General features: G+C 37.5%; 1 protein-coding gene across 1 annotated transcript in view; it reads left to right on the top strand.

The window, feature by feature from the left end:
- LOC131054557 (uncharacterized) overlaps positions 1–20,119 on the top strand; it is a 133,775-nt gene extending 113,656 nt beyond the window's left edge. The window contains exons 4-5 of the mRNA XM_057989099.2: positions 17,921–18,165; positions 19,391–20,119. Coding sequence (XP_057845082.2) covers positions 17,921–18,165; positions 19,391–19,652 — 507 coding nt within the window. The 3' untranslated portion in view covers positions 19,653–20,119. The remainder of the gene's footprint in view (positions 1–17,920; positions 18,166–19,390) is intronic.
- Positions 20,120–20,681: the final 562 nt, after the last annotated feature.

The following is a 20,681-nucleotide window of genomic DNA, read 5'->3' as shown; positions in this document are numbered from 1 at the left end:
ATGATCAATGTTATAGTCTGATAAACATAAAGTATGAATAAGTAAACTAATAATAGAGTAGAGAGTAGGAGAGTCTTATCTTGCAGAAGCTACTAATGCGTTAACACTCCCTCTTAGCTTTTGGAAGATAGATAAAGTAACCTGCATCACATTTCTTTTCATAATGTAAGTCTCCAAGAATATATATCATCTATACATATGATATGAAGTATCATCAGGACATAGGATACAAATATAAGATTTTACTCTAAGTATGTATCACCCAATCATGTGATATAAAGGATTCATCATTTTATTATAATAAAATATCACCTAGACACGTGATATTAGTATTGCCAAAACACGCAACACTGAGGATAAACATATGAGGATAGTTAAATTCTCATATTATCCATATTGTGATATGTGCACAAACATTTTATTCAAATGTTTTATCACAACACCATCATGGCACATCCATGACATACCAGAGATCCAACATGATAACTGGTTTGAGAATCATAAGATCGTCACCTTATGATGTCTGCATACAAGTGTTCATAATCTGAGAAATCATCACCTCTTAGATATGAACATAGGGGGTAAAACCCATAATGTCTCAACATGACAAAAGAAGTTTACATTTTCAACATCTTATTTACAAAGCATATTACCTTTCTATCATACCTAAACCTTTTCTGAAGTGATCAACCTTCACTCTGAAAAGTGGTTTGGTCAGAATATCTACAGTCTGATCTCCCGTACTAACATATTTTAATTTGATCACATTTTTGTCTACCATGTCTCGTACATAATCGTATGGGATCTCAATATATTTGGATCTATCATGGAATACTGGATTCACTGAAAGTTTTATGCAACTCTGACTGTCGCAATGGATGATTGTAGGTTTCATCGGATTACCAAACAATCCCACAAGCAACTTTCTAAGCCACACTGCTTCTTGGGCGGCCATGGAGGCTGCAATGTATTCGGCCTCGGTGGAACTTTGCGCTACAAAAGACTGCTTTCTGCTGATCCAGGATATCATGGCTGATCCCAAACTGAAGCAGCACCCAGAGGTGCTTTTCCGATAAGTCACACTTCCAGTCCAATCTAAATCTGAGAATCCGTGTAGATTAAGATCAATTTTCTTATACTTGAGACCAAGGTTTAAGGTGCCTTGTAGATATCTCATAATGTGTTTTACTGCTACCAAGTGTATCTCCTTTGGCTCACACATAAACTGACTCAAGGCATTTACTGCATAGCATATATCTGGTCTTGTATTTACCAGATACATAAGAGACCCAATCATTTGCCTGTATAGAGTGGGGTCAGTAGAAGGTGATTCTGTTGCTGCTTCTTTGAGTTTATGAAGATTGGTCTCCATTGGAGAGGTCATAGGTCTGCAGTTGAGCGTTCCAAATCTCTTCAGAATGTCTAATGTATACTTGCCTTGGTTTAGAACAATGTTATCAAGATTCTGCCATACTTCCAACCCTAGGAAATAATGAAGGAATCTCAAGTCCATATCAAATTCTTTGATAGCTCTTTCTTGCATTGATCTATAAGGTGATCTTCTCTAGAGATTAATAAGTCATCAACATATAAAATTATTATTAGCATATCACCTTTATTCTGTTTGTAGTAGAGATTAGGATCTGCATCATTTTTAGAGAAGCCTAGTTTTGATAGATATGTGTCAATTCTTTCATACCAGACCCTAGGAGCCTGTTTGAGCCAATATAGAGCTTTCTTGAGTCTGCACACATGAGACTCTGCATGATGGATCTCAAACCCCTCAAGTTGCTCTAGGTATACTTCTTCAGATATCTCTCCATTAAGAAAAGTTGTCTTTATATCCATTTGATGTACCTTCCATCCCTTAGCTGCTGCAATGGCTAGTACTGCCCTGATTGAGGTATATCTGGCTATAGGAGCAAATGTTTCTTCATAGTCTATTCTTTCCTTTTGAGAGAATCCTCTGGCTACAAATCTTGCCTTATATTTTTCAATGTTGCCATCTGCTGCATGTTTGATCTTAAAAAGCCATTTAGAAGAAACAACAGACTTCTTAGTTGGCCTAGGAACAATTTCCCATACATCATTTTTCATTATGGATTGATACTCTTCAGACATAGCATCCTTCCATACTTGATGTTTAAGTTCATCTGTCACATTGTCAGATTCGTTTTAGATAGATCATTCATAAGAGCAACATAGCTAGTAAATTTATTAGGTCGTTTGCTTTCTCTGAAGGTTCCAGAAGGAGCAGCAAACCTTTAAGCTTCTTCTACTGTTTTGGTGGCCCATAGTGGTCTTTTCTTGAGATTTCTAGGTGAGTTTTCATTTTCATTTTCAGTTTCATCTAGATTCTCCCTCTGAAACTCAGGAGCAGGATTTTCATATAAGTTAGAGGTGGGTACATAGATTTCAGGTTCTATGAAGTTCTAAGCTCTTTTGAAAGCTAGATCCTCTTCAAATATTACATCCCTACTTAGTTCAATATTTCTTTGACCAGGTACATAGATTTTGTAGGCTTCAGAGGTTTCACTATATCCTACAAGTAATCCTCTTTTTCCAGAAGGCTCTAGTTTTAGTCTCTTTTATTTAGGTATATGGATATAGACAGGGCATCCAAATATCCTAAGGTGGCTAATATCAGGCTTAATCTTAGTGAATACTTCTTCAGGAGTTTTGTCCTCAAGATGGGAGTGAGGGCACCTGTTCTGTATATATATAGCGGTGTTGGATGCTTCAGCCCAGAGATTTGTGTTAAGGTTTTGATCTAGGATCATGGCTTTGGCAGCTTCAACTATGGTCCTATTTTTCCTTTCCGCTACCCCATTTAATTGAGGGTTATAAGGTATAGTAAGCTCCCTCTTAATCCCATTATCTCTACAAAATTCTTTAAATGAATCTGATGTGTATTCTCCCCCATTGTTGGTTCTTAGGGTTTTAACTTTGTTTCCTGAGTGGTTTTCAATTAGTGATTTAAATTCTTTAAATCTAGAGAGGATCTCTTCTGATTCTTTACTTTTCAGAAAGTAGATCCAAGTCTTCCTAGAGTAGTCATCAACAAATATTACATAATACAAGAATCCCCCTAGAGAGGATACGAACATAGGTCCGCATACATCAGAATGAACTAATTCTAGAATTTTGCTAGTTTTCCTAGTATTATTTTGGAATGCACCTTTGGTATTCTTACCTAGGGCACATCCTTTGCATGCCCCTGAATGATCTTGCTTTAACTTGGGTAGACCTGTGACAAGGTTTCCCATCGAAGATAAAGCCCTAAAATTCATATGACCTAATCTTCTATGCCAAACTTCATTTGCATTAGTGGCTTCATGGATTAGGGCTAGATTAGGTTCCGTGCACAGTTCATACAAATAGCCCCATCTCTGTCCAATGGTCTTTGCCTTCTTGATGGAGGAGTTCTTTGGCCAAGCCAATACTTTGTTGTCCATGAATGTCACTCTGTATCCGTTATCTTCTAGTGCTGATATAGAGACTAGATTTCTTTTGATGCCAGGAACATATAGTACTCCTTCAAGCCGCAGGGTTATGCCTGTCTTCAATTTGATGGTGCAGGTTCCTACTCCTCTGACTGGATGTGTGGAGTCATCTCCGATGGTTACGTCCTCATCACTCTCCTCTGTCATGGAATCAAGTACTTCTCTAAACCCAGTGATGTGCCTGGATGAACCACTATCAATCACCCATGAGTTGATTTTGTTAGAAGTTTGACTTGTGAGTGTTGAGTAGAATACATATTTCCCGGATTCATCTTCCCCTTTAGTCTTTCCTACTTTAACAAATGTAGCATGTTTCTTTGTTCTTTCTGGGCATTTTGCAACGAAGTGTCCGAACTGATCACATTTGTAACATTGAATGTGAGATAAGTCCTTCTTTGAAGTATTCTTGCCTTGACGACCTTTTCTCTTTCTAAACTGCCTTTTCTTGTTATGCTTGGTGGAGTTGGTGTTTAGAACTTGTAGATCTTCATCTATATTCTTGTGTTTCATTCCCATCTTGTTCAATCTTGATTCTTCTTGGAGACAATCATCCCTTAATCTTTCAAACTTGGGATATTTGGACCTTGCACTGATGCCTTGGACGAATGTGCTCCATCCACTAGGCAACCCATCTAAAGCAATGAGTGTTAACTCTTTGCTTTGGATCTCATAGTCCAGAGTTACAAGTTCATCTTTTAGAACTGATATCCACATAAAGTAGGCGTTGATTGTCTCCCCTTTGTTCATCGTGATGTGATTTATTTCTCGTTTTAATGCTAGAGTTCGACTTGCATTCGATATCTCAAATGTGCTTTCAAGAGCTTTGAACATTTTATAGGTTGTCTGATATTTTCTTATGATGGGCATTATGTTGTTTCTCACCCCATCAACTATTATTTTTATTGCCTTTTCATTTCCCTCAATCCATGCTGATTTGTCAGGTTCATTTTCGGGTTGATCATTTTTGGTTTGAACAAACGAATCCACTTTGTTCTCCTTTAAGATCATTTGAATTCTGAATTTCCAGGCTGAAAATTCATCGCCACCTCTGAGTCTGTCTTCGAATCTAATAGCACTGGCCATTTGAAGAAATGTGATGTAGTATATAAACTTGTTCTTAAATTTGTTTCATGAAATTAAATAGCCTCAAGTTCGGTCAACATGGCTCCGATACCATGTAAAAGTATTGTAATTTCTAATTTAATTAACACATTATATGCAGGATGGTGTATTTTAATTTTGATATTATGGCTATGACACTACTGTTGCTATCTTTCTTTTACTGCAGGTTAGGAGGATGAACATGTATCGATTTCAATGTCATCTCCTTTGGTTTGAATGATGTATAAGTAGTAGGATTGCCACGATCAAGTGGCACCTTGATCGGACATGTCTTTTAGACATGTCCGACCAAGATGTCACTTGGTCGTGACCCTTTCTTAACATTAACCGATCCATAACTAATCGGTGCTTCAAACATTAATGTATCGGTATGATGATAACAGTGCTTATACCCGATAATGAATCGTTTAATGCTTATGAACATACCCGATGGTGAATCGGTATCTCTGTTAATGATAACAACACTTATAAACACATCCGATCATGAATCGGTATTTGCTAATTGTTTCAGATAAGACATACCCGATAATGAATCGGTATCAAAGCATATAATATAAAGTAAACAGTAACAATTACGGTTAGCATTATATGCTATCAGGTTAATACCCCGATAGCATATTAATGCCGATTCATATATGAATCAACATTAATATGCTATCGGGTTAGTAGCCCGATAGCCCTTTAGATTGACGCTTAACATAGTTAAGTAGATCGTCAATCTAATCCGTCATTATCCAATATCAATAGCATAATTATGATCAATGTTATAGTCTGATAAACATAAAGCATGAATAGGTAAAGTAATAACAGAGTAGAGAGTTAGGAAAGTCTTATCTTGCAGAAGCTACTAATGCATTAACAATACTGGGTGGCAAGCCAGCCCCTTCCTCTTATCCAGCGGGAAAGCAAGAAACTTGGCAGTGAACCAGCCAAGAGAAACATACAGCAAACACAAATTACTCAACCACGGTATTTCAGCGGGAGGACTGAATTACAAAAACTCAACTCGACCGCTTATGCAGTGGGAGGACCATTACAACCAATCATCACTCGACCGCTTATGCAGTGGGAGGACTGAATTACAATTTAATTGATATAGGCAGCAAGCCAGCCTCTTCCACTTTTCAGCGGGATGAGAGTTTACAAGCCAGAATGGGTTAGTAGTAATGCCGAACATCAAAGATAATAAACGTGAAATTCTGCTAACATCAAAACTGTAGGTTGGAAATGCATAACCAGCAGCCTATGAACCCACTAAAACACTCATATCTCTCTCAAAACTCACCCAATTCACTCCAAAATAGTTCTAAACCAACACTATACCAGCAATGATGAAAACAAACCCAAAGGAAGCTATCAAAACACCCTCATTTATTTGGCACACATCCCAATGCACTCCCTAAACCCAACGCCTAACCAGAGAAATTCGATTTACTCTAATAAATTCAGTGCTCAATAAAATGGGCCACAAACTTACAGAATGTATTGCTAGTAGCAGTAAAGATGAATGAGCTGGTACCCAGAATGATAGAATCGCCAGCCCAAGAGGTATGAGCAAAATACAATTTTAGCAACTCCGCGAACAGCAACCAGAAAACACTCCAATCCCACACAAACACTTCACAATCTGCAAAACTCACTCACCAACAACACTGGAAACACCAGGACACAGCTAGGTACTATCTTCCAAGTACGAAACTGAGATTTAGCTAGGAAGCCACACTTAGAAGCTCAGATTTTTCAGTCGCCAAACCGGTAGCATAACAATGCAATTTTCATAAGATAACAAAATGAGAGCCCAAGGCTCTTATTTATAACTTCTTACTCCACCAAATTTAAATGCAAATGCTCACACATACGGCCCAATTCATCCTTCCCATTTGCATTTCATTTACCCAAGTGGACCCCAAGGATGGCGCCATACTTCAAGTCAAACTTCACGCCAAGCAAGCAAGGACCATGATTTTTGACTTAGCAAATACTTTGTTGAATAAAACAACATCTCCCATTTTAATATTGGCGTCCCCCTTCCAAACATAATCAATTCGCCTAGCACTTAGGAGACATCATGTTATGCGCAATTTCCAAATTCATTAATCAGTAGTAAAAATAATCAAATTAATTAAATATTAAACCTTAGGATAAGGAAATAATATTTAATTACATCACTTATGACTCCAATACTGATTATTAACAAAAACCAGGATGAAGTTGAGCAAGGAAGACCATTGAACTGCTGCAGGATCAGGACCCTGTCCACTGCCAAAAATAGAAACATTCCATACTACCACTTATTAAAAATAGTAAGTCATGAACTACTACTCCGAAAAGCATGATCTTCGCACCCAGTGACAGAGCATGGAGAGCTTAGTAGGACAGTATCACCAAAACAGCCAACCCTTGACTTACTAAAAATAGTAAGTTCTCACCTCATTAATGTTTGACCCTCATTCTTCATTCCACATAGCCTACGGGTCTCAGAACTAGGCCAATGGACCACTAGAAGTACATCAACGAGAAGGGGACATTGCACTGATCCTAAACTGAAGCAACACCCTGATGTGCTTTTATGATCTACCACACTTCTAGCCCAATCTAAGTCTGTATATCCGCATAAGTTTAGATCTATATTTTTTATATGTTAAGCCATATCCAATTGTTCCACGAATATATCTCAAGATGTGTTTTGCTTCAACTATATGTAACTGCTTTGGTTCACACATGAACTGATTGAGTGCATTCACAACATAACAAATATCTGGTCTAGCATTGACCAAGTACATCAATGATCCAATCATCTGCCTGTAGAGGGTGGAATTTGTTGATTTAGAACTTGCAGTTGCCTCTCTTAACTTGTGTAAGTTTGTTTCCATGGGAGTGGACATAGACTTACAATCCATCATTCCAAACCTTTTTAGAATGTCAATAGTGTATTTCCCTTGATTTAGAATGATCTCATTAGTTTGCTGCCATACTTCTAAACCGAGAAAATAGTGTAGAAGCCCTAAGTCCTTCATATCAAATTCAGCTGCAAGTTCTTGTTTACATTTGATGATGAGATGCTCTTCGCCTGTTATTAACAAGTCATCAACATAAAGGATAAGAATTAACATATCTCCATTTATTACCTTGAAGTAAAGGTTCGGATCTGCATCATTCTTTGAGAAGCCAAGTCCTGATAGATAGTGATCTATCCTTTCATACCAAGCCCGAGGAGCCTGTTTGAGCCCATATAAGGCTTTCTTCAATTTGCAAACATGAGAATGTTGTCCATGCACTACAAATCCTTCAGATCGTTCTAGATAGACTTCCTCCTCTATTACACTGTTAAGAAATGCAGTTTTTACATCCATTTGATGGATTTTCCATCCTTTAGATGCAACAATAGCAATCACAGCTCTGATAGAAGTGTATCGGGCAACAGGAGCAAATGTTTCTTCATAATCAATTCCCTCTTTCTGAGAGAAACCTCTGGCGACAAACTTTGCTTTGTATTTTTCAATACTTCCATCCGCAACATGTTTGATTTTGAAAAACCAGTTAGAAGACACTACCGATTTGTTCTTAGGCCTAGGCACAATGTCCTAGACATCATTCTTGAGAATAGACTTATACTCTTCTGTCATGGCTTCTTTCCAAGCTTGATGATGGAAGGCTTCCTCAACAATAGAAGGTTTTGAATTTATGATTTCACTCATTAGAGCAATGTAGCTAGAGAATCTATTAGGTCTTTTACTTTCCTTGAAAGTTCCTTTTGGAGCTGCATAATTTTCAGCCTCCTCAATCATCTTCTTGGCCCATAGTGGTCTTTTCTTAGTCACATTAGTGTCCCTAGGTTCAACCATATAGTCCATAGGTTCAATGTGATTGTTGCCTTCAATTGATTCGTGAGTCTCACTCTGAATCTCAGAGTGATCCTTTTCACTATATTGAGGGGATTCATCTTTTGTTTCATTAACATCCTTAGATCTTTTGAATGCAACATCCTCTTCAAATATTACATCCCTACTTAGTTCAATTTGTTTTTGACCTGGAATATAGACCCTATAGGCTTTAGAAGTTTCACTATACCCAACAAAGATTCCCTTTTTCCTAGAGGGTTCTAATTTAGATCTTTTTTCTTTAGGGACGTGAATGTAAATAGGACAGCCAAAAATTCTTAAGTGACCTATGTTTGGTTTGATTCCAGTGAATGCTTCTTCATGAGTTTTGTTATCAAGAAAGGAATGTGAACATCTATTTTGGATATACACAGCAACACTAGAAGCTTCAGCCCAGAATGAGGTATGAAAGTTTTGGTCATGCATCATGGCTTTGGCTGCTTCTACTATAGTTCCATTTTTCCTTTCTGCTACCCCATTTTGTTGAGGGTTGTAAGGAACAGTGAACTCCCTCTTAATCCCAATATTATTACAAATTTTTTTAAAGTTTTTCAGAGATGTATTCCCCCCCCCCCCATTATTTGATCTAAGAGTCTTTATACTTTTACTTGATATATTTTTTACTAAAGCCTTGAATTCCTTAAACTTTTTAAGGACTTCATCAAACTTTTTACACTTTAGAAAATATATCCATGTCTTCCTAGAATAATCATCTACAAAAATAACATAATACAAAAATCCTCCTAAAGAGGGTACTAACATAGGTCCACATAAATTAGAATGAACAATTTCTAATACATTTTTAGATTTACTTTCCGTAAGGCACAACCTTTGCAGATTCCTTCATGTTCTTGAGTCAGCTTAGGTATCCCTGTCACCATTTTCTCTATAGAGGGTAGAGCACGAAAATGAAGATGCCCTAATCTTCTATGCCATAATTCACAAGTGTTAGAAGATTCATGAATAAGTGCTTGTGAAGGAGAGATGCAAAGTTTGTATAGGCACCCATGTCGAACTCCAATGGTGTGAGCCTTCTTGATGTTTGAGTTCTTAGGCCAGGCCAAGACTTTTCCATCCATGAAGGTGATTCTATATCCTTTGTCTTCAAGAGATGATATTGAGATTAGGTTGTGTTTGATGCCTGGCACAAATAGTACCCCTGTTAATTGAAGGGCAATGCCTGATTTTAGTTGAATGGTACAAGTTCCAATCCCATTCACTGGGTAGTTTGAATCATCCCCAAATGTGACTTCCTCATCAGATTCTTCTATCATAGTGTCTAAGTGCTCTATGAACCCTGTTATATGCCGAGATGCCCCACTGTCTATTACCCAGGTGTTAAGGCTGGTTGATACTTGACTGGATAGAGTAGAGTAGAATACAAGTCTTTCAGAGTTTGTGTTGGGCTCACTGACTTTAGCAATTGAGGTTTGAGGCTTAGGTCTGTCAGGACACTTTACAACAATGTGACCATATTTATCACATCTAAAGCATTGTACTTTAGATAGGTCCCTCTTCCTTTTGAAAGATTGCTTCCTAGTTGAGTCCTTACCTCTCCTCTTCTTGAAGTTATTCCTCTTTCCTCTTTTGCGAGAGTGAGAGTTTAGGGCTTGCAATTCTTCATTTTGGGAGTTAATTCCAGTCCCTCTAGTGATCAATTTGGATTCTTCTTGTATACAATTAGTCTTCAATCGATCAAATTTGGGGAGTTTGGATCGGGCACTAATTCCTTGAATAAACGATTCCCAAGAAGTAGGAAGTCCGTTGAGTGCTAGCATAGTCAACTCCTTGCTATTGAATGTGTGACCAATAGTAGATAATTGGTTTCTTAGCTCCGTTATCCTCATGAAATATGAAGTGATAGTTTCACTTTGGTTCATTTTGATGTGGTGTAGTTGTTGTTTTAGAGCAAGAACCCTACTAGTGTTATTTATCTCAAACATGTTCTCTAGTGTTGAAAACATTAGATAAGCAGTATCTAATTTTGAGATAATAGGAACAATGTGATCTTTTACTCCATCCACCAATAGTTTCATAGCTTTATTATTATTTCTTGTCCATAGGAGTTTTTCGTCGTCTTGTCCATAGCTTTATTATTATTTCTTTAACAACATTTTGCACTTTACACAATCTTGCCCCTAAAACTCAGTCTTGATGCTCCACCATGGGTTCCAGACATGAAACATGATTCCGTGACTTGATTGCATACTAAGGACAAGACATAACCTTCTCAAAAGCATAAGGTAAAAACTGTCACCAATCTACAACAAAACGTGGCAATGGGGCGTGTATGTTTGCAACATAACAGTTGGCATAAATAATAATATTCTGAAGAGGCATCTTAGTCATGAAAAGGCATACGATGGGCAAAGGGGCATTTCTCTTTGCAACGGGCACCGCTTTGAAAAGAGTCATCACCTTCCATCCCCGATGGAGAGGTATAAAAGAACAACACCAAGCAATCCAGTAAAGCATCGAAGAAGAGAGAATAAGCAGCGATCAAAGAAGAGATCTGCAGCCTCACCATTAATAAATTAGACAGCAGTTGACATACTGCCCAATGTTTTGGTATGAAGTATAATGCATGGCATTCTAATTGACTGAATTGATATTTATCTTCCATTTGATAGGAAGTAGAATATTACTTAGATAACACATTGCTACTGTTATGTATATTTTTATATATTGTTATTCTTGCTATGATTCTGCCTATGCATGATAGAATAGATTTAACGATTCCCTTAAAGTTACCGTCCAACCGGCCATCCCATTTTGGAGGGGAGATAGTGCATATGAGGAATGCAAGTAGCTAGGAAGCCATTCCGCTAGAGACACCCCAAGTGGGGCTAGGAAGCTGAATGATGGTTGTCATTCCGTGCTCCTGGGCTGGATTTGGGGCTAGGAAGCTGAATGATTGTTGTCATTCCGTGCTCCTGGGCTGGATGGAATGACTCGAAGCGCCTTGTATGATTCCCCGAGTGGCGCCCCATAATGAGGATGGGTTGTTTGGGTAGAACCTTTAAGGAATCCCATATGTACATTCTGAATATTATAATAGTGATTAGAATTTTATTTGTAAGAGTGTTGGAATATATGTTTATTATACTTTTGATAACTAACCTGGTTGCAAGCTCTAAATCAAGGTATTGAGTTGACAATTTACATTTCCCAACATCATCCACACCTCATTTAGGAATTCTAGGGCAAATTGAGTTAAATGCCAGTAGTGGACATTACAATTTCTGCTACCCTGAACATGTCATCTTAGCTGCCTTTGGTATTCTTCGAAATGATTCGTTCCACTTCTTTCACCCTCTTCTTACCCCTGCCCTTCTCGCTGTTCACAGCTTTTGTCATTTTCCAACCTATTCTCTTGGATAGAGCATACGTGGAGAGTAGTGGAGCTAAAAGTAATCTTGATAGGAGGGGTGGTAGCTTGGTGCATTCAAGTGAATGTCCTTTCTTCACCCTTCTTGAATGTCGTGAAAGTTTGCCATCATTGTATAAAATGGAGGTTAAGGCACTTCTTTCTGAAACTTTCAAGCTCACATTGCCATAAATAATTGATCAATATAACAATTGGAACATGATGAAAATATAAAACAATTATTGCTACTTCCACCATGCCAGGTGGCATCATTCCTTTCATTAACATTCAATATGTAGCATAACTTTCTATATTCACCTAGGTTGCATGTAATGTCCCCACTTTAGTCAGTTCCAGATGTTGAGGGGTTAGCCCATCATTTCAACCCTCATGGGCTAGCATAGTTGATTTGAGGGTCTTTTGGTCGCAGTTGCCTGTGCAGTGGGACATTAATCCGTGCCATTTCCTAGTCGTATTCGGGTCCAGGCCTTGGTATTTGTTATCTAGTTCGTTTTGAGGGACTTACTATTTACAGTAACTCAATGTTGAGGAGGAATTATTTCTGGCAGGGCACCTGGACTCATGGTCTACTTAGTGGTTGACTCCAAAATCTTAGTTGGCTTAGCAAAATGATTTAATTTGGACTTATTGATATTATTTATCATTAATAAAGACACTTTATTAATGATAAAGTTATTATAAAGTTATAATATAAGGTCATTTAATGAGTGGGGCCAATTGACTTCAAAAAGTCCATTAAATGAATATAATATAAGGTGGCCGATTTAATGCTTTTCCTAAGTCAATGCATATGGAACAAAAGCAAATGAATTTAATGATTTAAAAACTAAAAAGCAAGTGTTTTCCACGTGAGTTATAAATAAGGCAAAAAGGACAAGTCGACCTGTTGGTGTGTGTTTTATCATTTACCGAACATTAGAATAAAATATCGAAGGATACTCTACCCTCTCTTGAACAAAATAATTACATGTGCCAAGATTGCGAGAAAGACCACACATCGACTCCAAGGTTTATATGTGTGAACAGGCGACTTTGTGTTGGATAGCTACCTTGGTTATGTATGCTGAAATACAAGGGGGACTTACGCTTGGCTTGTTCAATTCACAATGAAGATCCATCGTTTGGATTTTGAATCATGGACTTTAAGAAAATTGAAAAGGAGATAAGGGTTAAGAGGTTCTAATCTATTCCTAAGAATTCAAGAGATGGTATTGACTAGGTGAACCCAATAACAACACTTTGCTTCACCACGCTAAGGCAACTACACAAAGTGAGTGCAATCTTCAAGGGATGTGCTTATGATTTTCACGTCATGAATAACTACCATCAAATCGAACAATATTCATCCAGATAGAAGTTAAGCATCCACAAAGTAAGCTCAGACTAACTTTACACAATGAACAAAAATCATCTGTTCATCAAAAGTATGAGCAGAAGATTCACCATAAATCAATACTTATCAGATCTTGCATTCGTCTAACATACATGAAATAAAATCTAAACTATGATGAGGGATAAGAACCATGCAAACTCCAAAATAAGAGAAGTAATCACCATCGATTTGAAGAATGCATTACTTATTACTTTGGTAGTCGTAAACAACAATTTGCTTATCTTAACATGTTTTGCAACATGCTCCCATGATTTACAAATAAGCGGCGAACTCAATTTATAGGCTCCCCAATTATAATTCAATGGCCAAGATTGATTTCAAATCAACGGTTGGGTTTACAAAAATAAAACCCTAATCAAGGTTTGCTACAACTAGCTACCCCTTGACCAATGAGAAAATTACATTTGAGTCCTTGCTAAATATAAACCAATAATAAAATAGAAGGTTGTTGCTTTGTGAAGTGTGCCTTCTAGAAGCTTTTGGATAAGTCAAGTTCATTGAACCTGGGCATGCTAACTGGGAACAATCTGACTGTTCCTTGAATTCTCCAATTTGTGTTGAGAAATTCTCCATGTATGGAAATTTGTTTGGAATACTCTTCTTGCCACCATTTGATTCTAATTGGGAGCTTGTCTTAATTCTTCAGGAGATGAAATCCTTCAAGAAACTGCCCTGATTGCTTCAATAGGTCTGGGATTGTAAATGAAATCCTCCAAGAAGTTTGGAATTTCTTTCTATATTTTTGCCAAGTCTGAAGACTTTCCTTTCTTGATGCCTTGAAATTCTTTCATGTGCCTCGAATTTGGAGAAGAACTCCCCTGTGCCTATGCCACAATGGAGGAAATTGGAACTTTCTCTGTGAAGTATTTTTCATACTTAGCCAAATTTTGGCTTTTCAATTTCATTTTGTGACACCTTCATGTGAACCTTCCAACACCTAGCCGAGATTTTGGCATCTCTATGCTCGAATGAACTTTGCCTGTGGATTTGCCCTCAATTCTGAATTTGGCTTGTGCTAAGTAGGACAAACTCCACCCCCAGACAAGGATTTTATTCATTTCTTCTTTACTTTTCCTCTTTATTCTTCTTCTTTCTTCATGTTTTCTTTCCAACACTTAGTCGGACTTCAACTTGTGTCTGTAATGTCCCCTTCTCCGCAGTGATTAGTTATGTTGGCCATTAGCCTAGTTCGGAGGCCCGTAGGCTAGTTAGGGGCAGAAATTAGGGTTTCCTGTTTTCTAGGAGGATTCTTTGGTGTTTTCAGGGGCTATATGTGGGAGTTTGACAGCTTGGATTCTGGATTGCTTCTGGGTTTTCAGAGAGCTTCAGGACGGTTTGACATGCATCTGCATCGGGTGACTTTTACAAGACTTACTATTTTTAGTAAGTGCGACGATTACTCAGAATGTGGTTAAAATCACTTTGGAAACACTATTTTTAGCAGTATGCTATTTTTAGTAAGTACTATTTTTAGCAGTTCTATTTTTAGCAGAATGTCAGCAGGCTTGTTCAGATGGCTATTTTCGATAGGTCAGTTTGAGCAGTTGGTCTTCCCTCATTTTTTGGTGCTTTTCTTGGCAAGGGTTCCTCAGCTCAGTTTAGTGACTATTTCTGGTAGGGCAATTCTCTCAGCTTGTTGAGTTGATTGTTATTTCATTTCTAGTCCTCCCACTGCATAAGCGGTAGAGTGATTGTTCTTCAGTTCTTGCATCATCCCTAGCTGCTTTACCGCCAAGTGATTTTTAATATTCTCCATATCCTATTGAAAAGTGGAAGGGGCTGGCTTGCCGCCCAAGCATTGTATTATTTCCAGTTATTTGAAGCTAACGATCCCCTCAACACCGTATGCTCTCACCTTCCCATATTGGGCACTTGGTGATCAGAAAGTGGAAGGGTTACAGTTTCAGCATTATTGTATCTTCATTTACTAACCTTAACAGGTTCTTGTTGTGATTGTAATTGGAAATAAATTGAAAAAAATTGTGGAGATATTACAGTGTCGGACGTTGTGCAACTTGGCTGGGCGGACGTCACAACTGATTGGACATATCCAAACCTTGGGCGAGAGTTTTGGCAGGCTCTTCGGACAATCCAAGGTGGACTTGGCAGTTGATTGGACATCTCCCCTTGGGCGGACTTCGCAGTTGATCGGACAGTCCAAGGTAGACTTGGCAGTTGGTCGGACATCTAAGGCGGACTTGGTAGTTGGTCGGACATCTAAGGCGGACTTGGCAGTTGATCGAACATCTCCCCTTGGGTGGACTTCGCAGTTGATTGGACAATCCAAGGCGGACTTGGCAGTTGATCTGCCATGTTGCCTATCTGAAATATCTGGAACAAAACCCTAGCCTAGATATTTTACCCTGCTTTTTAGACTTGGAGATGCAATTTTTTTTATTCTGAAGACATGAATGCTAACCCCATGACCTGTGGGACCCAATCCTAGCTCTACTTTCAAAAAAGCAGAAAAAAGCAAAAAGTAGGCCAAAAAAGATGCTTCCCGGATTGGTCCCAAAGTGCCAAAAATAAAAAAGCAAAAAAAACAAAAAAACAGAATTCCTTCAAAATAGGACGGTGTTAGAATTGACCCTAAGCAATTGTGATCTTCGTCCTTCGGGCCTTCCAAGCATCTTGACTATGTCCAGACACAATTCTGAGCATGATTCCTCCATTTGACCCGGGACAACTCTCAAAAACTCCGTTGTTGCAAAAAGACTGGTGATTAGCAGTTGCAATGCCAAGGCAAAACCCTAAAAAGAAAAAAAAAGCGGGTGTCACCATTTGCAATGGGGCGATGTGTGAAAAGGTCACATGACCTGATTATTTTTTATGAGCATTTGATATTGTTCTCCGTGAAGATCTTTCTTGAGATTGGTGCAACATTTTCCAAGGGTTTTCAGTAACTTTGAGGAATGTACATTCTTCAGAGCTTTCAGCATTTGAGGGGGTGGAAGACCCACTGATATTTGCTAATTTGGATGGCTTAATTCAGAGTCATCATTGTGCCAAAACGTTGAAGGGTTACAGGAATTTTGTGTGCAAATCGAGGTGAATTGCAGATCATTATCACAGCAGACCTGTGCATGAGTTTTGACAGCCAATTGGCAGGGTTAGACCAGTTTTTGAGCCAGCTGTACAACCTCTAGACCCCACGTGGTGTGTCAGCAGCTAGCCGTGAATGCCCAGGCTGAAGCGATTGGTTTTAGTGCTTCCATTTGTCCTGTCCTTGGGCGTTTGACGTTCTGGAAGGACCGGCTTGCATAAAATTAGAGGAATTGATCAATAACAGGGAGGGCGGCTACTTACAGGTTCTTTAATTGCTGCATATTTACCAGATTTTTCCTAAAGGAATAAAATATTCTATGTAATGTTATGATACGTTGCAAATAAGAAGGCATTCTCAGTTTACATTGCAATTTAGTTTATTTTCAGAATTATCTCCTGCATGCAAGCACAGTAGTTTTTCCTTCCAATCTTTTGCATTCTATATATATATTCAGAAAAACACAAAAAAGGCATATATTTTCAAAAAAACAAAACAAAGACAATACAAATCCAGCAAACATATGGCAAAACCCCAGCACAAAGGATCTGTAGAACAGTTTGGGTCAGTTTGAGCCTCCTGGGCTTATTACATTGCCAAATTGGCACATATACATACGTACTGGCATATTATATCTCTATTTGTAAACTGCCCCTTATTATGCAACTCCTGCTTTTTTCACTTGCAAATATTTCACCAGAAATGTCTGTACCTCATTTGGTAATCTACTTTCCCACAACTTGAAATGGCTTCCCTCCCTTTGTACCAGCTTAGCTGCCAAGTCTGCAACAAAACTCCCTATCCGCTTGATGTTTGTGAAGAGAATGTTTTCAAATTTACTTCCTATACCATTTTTTATTTTGAGAGGATGATGTCCAAGAGCCAGCTTTTGGATTTGTTGCTTCTCACAGGGTCAATGATTAACTTTGACTCCCCTCTCTGCCATGAGTTTTCTCCATCCTCTATGTAAGGCTTCCTCCAAACCCCATAACATTGCTCTCCCCTCTTCCATATTGTCGTATTTGAGTTGAAGTCGAAAACCACAATGAGAATAGGCTTTCCATTGGCATCCCTAAAAACACAACCCCTACTTGTTAGATGCAAGTTCCCTTTTGTGGCTCCATCGAAATTCATTTTAGCCCATCTAGGATCTAGTGGATGCTAAGTGATCTTGTCTTGTCAAGTGTTGGGATCTTTAGATTGGAGTTTGTGGAACCAAGTCAATTGTGTCCATGGCTCGAACCACTCCTTTCCTTAGGATCATTTTTCTAGTTTTTGGAGACCCAAATCTCTTTGATTTCTTGTAATGTGACCACAATTTTGTACTGAATTGTCCCACTTGCTTCTCTTTACTTTTAAAAATTATGTTTGATTCAACTTTCTCTTTGGTTACTTGTAAGGTGACCACACTTTTGTCTCAAAAAATTGTCCCACTTGCTCTAGGACGATGCTTGATTCTTTTCTTGCTGCCAAGGTGTTGGTGCCCAAAAACTACTGACTCCTTAAAAGGCATGTTGTTCTGTATGATATTCAGTGGCTATAGTATGTTTTTCCTTTAACTGACTACAAAAGATATTTGAAATGGCACAGGAACCAGGAAAAGCAGAAGAGGAATTTGCAAGATACAATTATACAGAAATTATGAAAAAGTTTCTATTGGGAACTTTGCCAGGAGGTTTGTTTTCTGTATCTACAGATCAAGGAATATTAGATACTCTTGAGACTCCAGCAACCCTTCCTTCTTGGATGACTGAGGAAGATATCCAATATTTTGCCAAAATGTTCGCCAAAACAGGCTTTACTGGTGGTTTGAACTACTATCGAGTGCTTGATTTGTATGCTCTCCAAACTTACATCTTTAGAATGTTAATTATGTACTAATTTTTTTTATTTTAGTGATATTCTCTACATTTTGTCAATTGATTGGCAGTTTTTATTTCTTTTATTTTTTTATTTCTCAAAAAGATAGATTATGAAGGAGCAGTTGAACTAATATATTATGGTCCATCCTAGGGCTTAACTGAATGAACATAAGCACGTTTTAAGGATGAGCTATACTGAATATGGTTAATACCTTTTTCCCTAGATTTTCCATCTGTCTTAAAATAAAATAGAATACGGCTTGCAAAACATAATTTGAAAGATCAAATGTGGAAATATAAAGGTGAATGAAAATCCATGAGGTCAAAAATTATAATTCTTTGTATTAGATAGCATTCCTTTAATAATCTAAATATAACATTATATTGTCTCCACTAGATGAATATGTAGACCATGAACCAAAGGAAAAAACAGGTTATAAGATACTTCTAATATATGTTGTACATAGTTACTCAACATTCCTGCCCCCTTAAAGATCTTTGTTCCTAAAGCCATTAATAACTTTAGAGTTAAGTGTGCTAAGCCTAGAACGATATTAGGATGAATGACCTCAAGAGAAGAATTGGAGCTTGTAATATATGTTTGGAATCAAACCAATGACCACTAAGTCATGAAACATAGGTGGAATTGGCATGCTAGATGCTACAGCTTGCATGAATTAGAATGAGGATTCTTTATACCCCTCCATCCCCTAACATCTCATCTTCTTCAGCTATATTTCAAAATTGAATTTCAATTTACTAAAAGTTTGTATGCCATTGTTTTTCATTGTAAAATTTCTTTTTGTATCCTTCCAAGTAGAATATATCAGGTGCCTTAGAAAAGCAGCAATAGTGCGATTGTCATCAACTCCACTTTTTCATGTATGATGAATGTTGTGATCAATTATGTTTGTTTACTTATGTGCCTCTAGTTAAAAGCATCGTGCCAAGTCTCTTGGTTTAATTTTATATGATAGAAAATTGGGAGAAGTTACATCTTCAGTTTTCAATAAGAGATAATTTGTCCAGACTTCATTTTGAAACGTTTACTCTCTCAATAGGAATTGAAATAGACAATAATCTATAACACCTAATGTTGTGTAGAGGTCTTTCTATCTTGTTGAAACATAGTGGTGTTTGTATAAGATCTATTGAGATATGTGATCTTTACTCTGATAATGTGCTACTTTTGGTGCAGAGATTGGGAGCTTCTAGCCCCCTGGACTGGGGCAGAAATCACAGTTCCAACCAAATATATAGTTGGAGATAAAGACTTGGTATACAACACCCTTGGTACCAAAAACTATGTCCATGAGGGAGGCTTAAAGAAAAATGTTCCCTTCCTTGAGGAAATAGTTGTTATTAAAGATGGCCATCACTTCATCCAGCAAGAAAAATCGCATGAAATTTCTCAACACATTCTGGATTTCTTTGGAAAATTCAAATTGTCAGCCCTCTGAACTGCTGAATCTCTTCAAAATTGTAATCCATAAAAAATAAAAGTGTGATTGAAAACTTCAACTAGTTCATGTGCCTATGTTGTGTGTTGGCATGGTAATTGGTAGTATGGTGAATTTGTCACCAAAATGATTGTGTTTGTTATTATGGACCAAAATGTAAAACAAAATAAATGATTTAGTACATACTCTTCGGCACCAAACATCCATATGAAAAAAGAAATTCCTACAATTAAACAATCGTAATATTTATAAACCACACTTGTCTTGTCCTACGCCTGCAACTGTGGGAATAATTGTTTTCTCCAAACAAGTGTGTCTCATCATTAATGCCCTCTACCGTCAAGAAGTTTTCTGCTGAGATTTAGGCAAATCGTCATACTTGTGATGCAAGACATGGCAAATTGTCATCCTTTGTTCTAAGGTTAACCTTATTAATCATCCATGACCAGGTAATCCTTAACGAGAAAGTTTCTTATCTGATTTCAGGATGCTTCTTTCCATGAATGTGGATTTACGTTTTAGAATTCTCAGAGCAAAAGATAGAGATAATTTAATATGAGCTAGTGTTATATGAATCAATGCATTTGGCATAATGCATTGAAGTGCTGATTAAGGAGTCCAAGATCTATCTATATTTGTATTTCATGTGATTAGACTAAGTGGTGGGTGAAGTTTATTAACATACAATCAAAATATTACTAGAAGAGCAGTGGTTTATTATTGAAATATACGAGCGGCATGGACAGTAAATTAGTCTAAGCAAAATAGCTATGTTTGAGCGACTAGCAAATGAGATTGAACACTAACCTTGCATTATTGCTCACATGGGTATTTTTTTACCACTTCAAATTTCTTATTAATATTACGTTGTTTCTAATATAGGTTATTAACATTAGGTTTTTGATAACCAGCAGTTCATTAATAAGATTAGCAATAATTTGTTAGTGTTGGTAAAAGGATCTATTATGTCAAATCATATTACTTATCGGGGTCAAAACTCCTCTTCAAGATATTGAGGTTGCATTTTTT

This window comes from Cryptomeria japonica, chromosome 10, assembly GCF_030272615.1.
Source record: "Cryptomeria japonica chromosome 10, Sugi_1.0, whole genome shotgun sequence".
Taxonomy (NCBI): Eukaryota; Viridiplantae; Streptophyta; class Pinopsida; order Cupressales; family Cupressaceae; genus Cryptomeria; species Cryptomeria japonica.
The sequence above is the reverse complement of the archived record's forward strand: the minus strand, read 5'-3'. Positions and strand labels throughout refer to the sequence as shown.